This window comes from Telopea speciosissima, chromosome 4, assembly GCF_018873765.1.
Source record: "Telopea speciosissima isolate NSW1024214 ecotype Mountain lineage chromosome 4, Tspe_v1, whole genome shotgun sequence".
NCBI classification, from domain to species: domain Eukaryota; kingdom Viridiplantae; phylum Streptophyta; class Magnoliopsida; order Proteales; family Proteaceae; genus Telopea; species Telopea speciosissima.
Window position 1 is genome coordinate 35,964,933 of NC_057919.1, and position 5,329 is coordinate 35,970,261.

Consider the following 5,329-nt stretch of genomic DNA (forward strand, 5'->3'; position numbering starts at 1 on the left):
AGGTGTCATTTTCCCACCTATTGTATTGAAAGGAAAATACTAGTGGAATTCTCTCAAGGTTGAGAGGAGTGGATGTAGGCTAAGTTAGCCGAACCATTATAAATCTTGTGCCTCATTTACTCTTGCTTTTTATATTTAATATAAGTGTGCAACCAATCAAAAAAGAGGTAAAATCCACTAGTGGTAACCTATTCACCCCCCTCTAGGTTACCCAACACTCTTCACTAAGGGCGTAAGGTATGCCAAGACACATGGGGTGGGAGAAATGATAGGTTCGCCCCCCCTTGAATGACCCAAACCTTGCCCCTGTCTCGCCCCATGTGTCTGGTGCAGGCTGCGCCCAGATGCCCTCCCGTACAGAGAACCTGTGCCGTTAAAATTAGTCTCAGTTTCCTTCCATAGTTATCCAAGAAAGGTTTTATCATAAATGTACCTCACTGACAAGTATCCTTGTTTAGATTTTGGATCCAGATCATCTACTGCGCGGCTGCCCCAACTGAGGCCTTTATTTGCTCCATTTCCTGGGCAGGTCCATTTCCCCAAGTTCCTCTAGTAGAGGGGTGGAAATAACGACCCTACCCCTCCCCGAACACACTGCCCGGGTGGGGTCCACCCCCCTCTATTAGAGGAACTTGGGGAAATGGAGTGGGCAGGAATGGAGCAGATAAAAATACCCCCAACTGCCTTGCTGCGTAGACACAGTAAGGCACAAAATGATCGCCTTACCCCCACTCAGGCAAGGCGCTTAGGCAGGGGTAAGGCAGTCATTGTGCACCTTGCTGTGTCTGTGCAGCAGGGCAGTTGGGGCAGCCACGTGCAATAGGAGACCCCAATCCTTAGATTTCCCAGAATTATTACTACTTTCCATTTTATAAATCCTACCATTTATTAATACTTTCCATTTTATAAGTCCTGCTATAAATGTTTATAGTTTATATATTTGGTTACCCTTCCAATGTCCAAACAGATGAACACATTGATAAAAAGTTGGTAGTTTAGCTTCAAGGAAACTAAATAGCAAAGATTTTCATTTTCTTTGCATGTGGTTTATCCAAAATGAGCCTTGCTGCACCATTTATCTTCACTTGCATATTGATCTTCATTTTGTTTGGCAATGGTAAAGCCAAGGACTGTGTTGCTAATGGTCCATATGCATCAAATATTGCACATACCATCACTGTGAGTAAATCGGGCCAAGCGAGTTTCAATAAAATTCAGGCAGCCATCGATTCCATTCCCTCAAAAAATAATCGATGGGTTCGTATCCTTGTTAGTGGTGACACCTATAGGTAAATTTCATTTTACTAATTGTGTTCATCAACATACCTAATTGAAAAAATACATATAGTGACACTATCAGTAGAGCTGTTCTTGATTTCTGAATTTTCTCGTCTATAATCTATGCATTCAGTGAGCAGGTTAAAGTTCCCAGAGACAAGCCCTGCATCGTACTTGAAGGAAATACTGGTACTATAATTTCATGGAATGCATACACAGCCGTCGATAAGAGTGCTACTTTCACTTCAGAAGCTGATAACTTTGTAGCAAAAAATATAGTCTTCAAGGTGAGGCAATTTTTGTTAGAAAAAACAATGCCCAGACTGGCGATTTTGTCACGCCGCACCGTTGCCGGGAAGAGTACTAAATTTTTATTTTTCTAAATTATAAACAGAACACTTATCGTCAACTACACATAAACGATGTGCAGCAGTCCGTTGTAGTAGAAGTAACAGGAGACAAAGCATCTTTTCATGGATGTAGTTTCTATGGATATCAAGATACATTATGGGATGCCCTAGGTCGTCATTACTTTCAAAACTGCTTTATTGAAGGCGCGATAGATTTCATCTGGGGGAATGGCCGGTCCATATATGAGGTACGGTACCTATTGTAATTATTGAGGTCATAAAGCAGTAAAATCTCAATTGAGATTGCAAGGAAATTAACAATCCATGCCACAACTTTGCATTCACTTTATGCAGGGATGTACAATATCTGTTCTTCCTTTCGATGGAGGCCGGTTAGCAGGGTTTATAACAGCTCAGGGCCGAAAATCGGCTGAGGAGATGACTGGATTTGTATTTAAAGCAGGAAGAGTAGTTAAAAATGGAAACGCACATTCCTATCTTGGCAGAGCTTATGGAGCTTATTCAAGAGTAATTTGGTATGACACAAAATTCTCAGATGTTGTAGTCCCCCAAGGATGGCAAGCTTGGAACCAACACGAGTAAGATCTCTCTTTCATTCTAGAATTTTTGGCCACCATATTAACTCTACCTTCATTTTTGTGCCCTACAATACTATTGATTTGACATCTCTCTCACAATCTCTCTCCTCCTTGACCATGTGGATCCCCTATTGACCAAACCATTCATGTGCCCCCATTGTGTGTGACATGAGAAATGCTCCCCACACTGGCAATGTGGAGAACACTATCCCTGCATTTAATTTGCATAAACATGGAGTGCAATTAATTTTTAGTCCATAATGTTAAAAATTGTTTTGGGCAAGTGTTTTTAGTGGGGGAGCATGGCTCTTGTGTGGGTATAGTGGCCAATGGGAGTGCGAGCGGCGGCACCATCAATAGGGCGGTCATTTACGCCATTCATGGTGGCCAAGGCGGTCATTTCATCTCCCATTGTCTCTAGTCGTAGGGCATACACTCCCTCACAGAAAACTTTCCCCCAACTTCTATTTTTTAATTTAAATAATTACAAAGTCATTTTTTAATTTAAATAATTACAAAGTCAAACTTTGTATAAAGAACGATAAACCATAAGGTCTCCTTACTTAACTATTAGTTTTAGACCAAATGGAGTTTGCCAAGTGGAAAAATAAAGTCTTCAACTTATTGAGGACTACCGAGAGGAGGGTGGGTTCAACAGGATGTACTGATATGTTTTTTGGTAATAAGAATGGCATAGATTCTGAATTACAAGTTTTAAGAAACCATGGAATGGAAGTGGGTCAAACAGTTTCACACGTCAAGAATCAGACCCTTTTGACAAAGGAGTCAGCCATGTTGTTTTCCTCCCTTGAAATAAAAACGAAAATGCATGATTCCAAACTAGATGCCAAATGAGTTGTAATGGTCATATCCGTTGGGGTATTACTTGCAGAGAGTCCTTGTAATACTGCAACATTTGACATACCATTAGTCAACTGTGCTAGTACGGTTAGTGCTACTTGATTGTTGAAAAATTGATGGCTATTACAATTCATAACTTATTGAAGAAACTTCTTGACACTAGGAAACTGCTTGCCAGTTGTAATGGTAGATGTGTAACCAATCGTTACTTGTAAAGGTTGATGACCCCATGATGATCCTTAAGTGCATGAAACGGATGACATTGAGGTAACTTATTCCCGCTAGGAGATGTTGAAATTGATGAGATGCAACTACTGGCCAATTGTAGAGTTACTGAAATTAAAGGCATGGAACCATTGGTCAACCTGTGGAGGTTGATGAGCATTAAAACCATTGTAGCCGTTGCAGAGAATGTGGTGGTGTAACTGTTGGCTGCATATTGAGCATTTAAATGTATAACCGTTTGAATAGAGTTATGATCATTTAATGCAAAGGTTGGTTGAAGGGAACAACCATGAGGATTCACTATAACAGCACTGGCGGCTGAGCCACTTTGTTGGCAACCAGTATTCACGGCACTAGCGGCTAAGGTTGTCAGTGAAGTTGCAACGGCATTGAAGGCCCAAGCTCATGAGTTCTCATACAATAGTGTAGGAGCACTCTCTAAATTGAGAGACTACTACTCACGAGGAACATAATGAAATTGTATCCATATAGCATTGTATTTGAAAACCCAAGCTCTATCATTACCAGCCTTCCTTTTAGAAAAAACCTCCACCTCTCCTTGAGCATTACATATCGAAACCATTAGAGTATTATTCTAGGTTATTGCAGGGCTGTCCGTCCCTTACCCCAAACTCGTCTTTGTCTTCGCTTTTGTTTGGATGACTACCAATGGCCATGGTGATTCACTCACAAGGAGAAGAAACATATACTCAAGAAGATAGACACTCACAACGAGGAGAAGCACTAGTTTTCTGTGTGAGGAGAAAAAATAGGTTTAAAGATTAAAGTTACTAAGAGGATGTATAGATATTCATTGGAGGGTAATGTCACTATATGGGAGTAAGGTTGTCAATCGGTTCAGTTTTGGTTATTCGATTCGTTTGGGCTCGGTTTAAGAAATAAACTGTAGAAACCAAAACCGATCCGAACTGAGAATAGAAAAACATTTTCAAAACGAAAACCGAATCAACTTGGTTCAGTTCAGTTTGGTTTTGGTTTTTATTCGATTTTGTATTCATCTTCTTAGTGAGCCTTAATTTGGTTTCATATTCGGTTTAGGTCTTATTTTAAATGTTTGGGCCAGCTTGTTTACATCTTTACCAATAGAAAACCCTTATTTGTTAGAATAATAGTCCACCAAAGGTTTCCCAAATAGTAAAATGAAAAAGAATTTATCATCCACATTTTGATTAAAAAATAAAAAAATAATATAATTTTATACAGTTTTTTTATTCTATTTGAAAATAGGTAATTCAGTTCGGTTTAACGGTTTTAGGCATGAAACCGAACCGAACCTAGAAAAGATCTATCTTTGGAAACCAATATACTTTGGTTTGATTTGGTTCGATTATAAATGGCCGGTTTCGGTTTCAATTTCTGGTTTCGATTCTAAATTGACACCCTTATGGGAGGGTATATGATTGAATTTAGCCAATCTCTTTGAAAGAAGTACTCATGTTTTTAATTATTGTATGTTTTCAGGGAAAATCTTGAGTATGCGGAGGTTAATTGCCATGGACCGGGGTCAAATTTATCCAAGCGTGTGAGATGGTTAAAGAAACTAGGTGAACAAGTTGTACAGAAGTTTACAAATATTTCTTACATTGACCAAGATGGATGGTTGGCCAATCAACCCTGAGAAGAAAGTTCTTGATGTTAATTTTTGCTATCTTCAACAACAATTTATTTTCCTTTCTTTTTCTGGGTACAATTTTTCCATTATTTCTTAACTGTTACAAACACACTCCATGAGGGATGAAATTTTGCCGCTACACTAGTAGCAGGAAGAATATTCTTGTTACAAGGCTGGAAGCCAAGGAAATGGAATCTTAAGGAGTATTTTAGATAATACGAAAACCTAGGAGGGTATTTATAAACCCAAAGGGGAAGTGAATTATTCTATTTCCTTGGTTGCTAAGCTTGTAGCAGGAACATTCCTGAGATGTTTCTAAGAAATCACTTCTTAGGATTATGCTCGAAAAGCTCCCCTAAATATATATGGATGTAACGTTGGAC

The 5,329-nt window shown here is 39.2% G+C and overlaps 1 protein-coding gene across 1 annotated transcript; it reads left to right on the forward strand.

The window, feature by feature from the left end:
• The first annotated feature begins 1,056 nt into the window (after nucleotides 1-1,056).
• Nucleotides 1,057-4,952, forward strand: LOC122659252 (putative pectinesterase 52). The gene is made up of 5 exons (XM_043854382.1): nucleotides 1,057-1,179; nucleotides 1,419-1,565; nucleotides 1,673-1,876; nucleotides 1,983-2,227; nucleotides 4,796-4,952. Exons 1-5 carry the CDS (start codon nucleotides 1,057-1,059, stop codon nucleotides 4,950-4,952), a joined length of 876 nt encoding a protein of 291 aa, XP_043710317.1.
• Nucleotides 4,953-5,329: the final 377 nt, after the last annotated feature.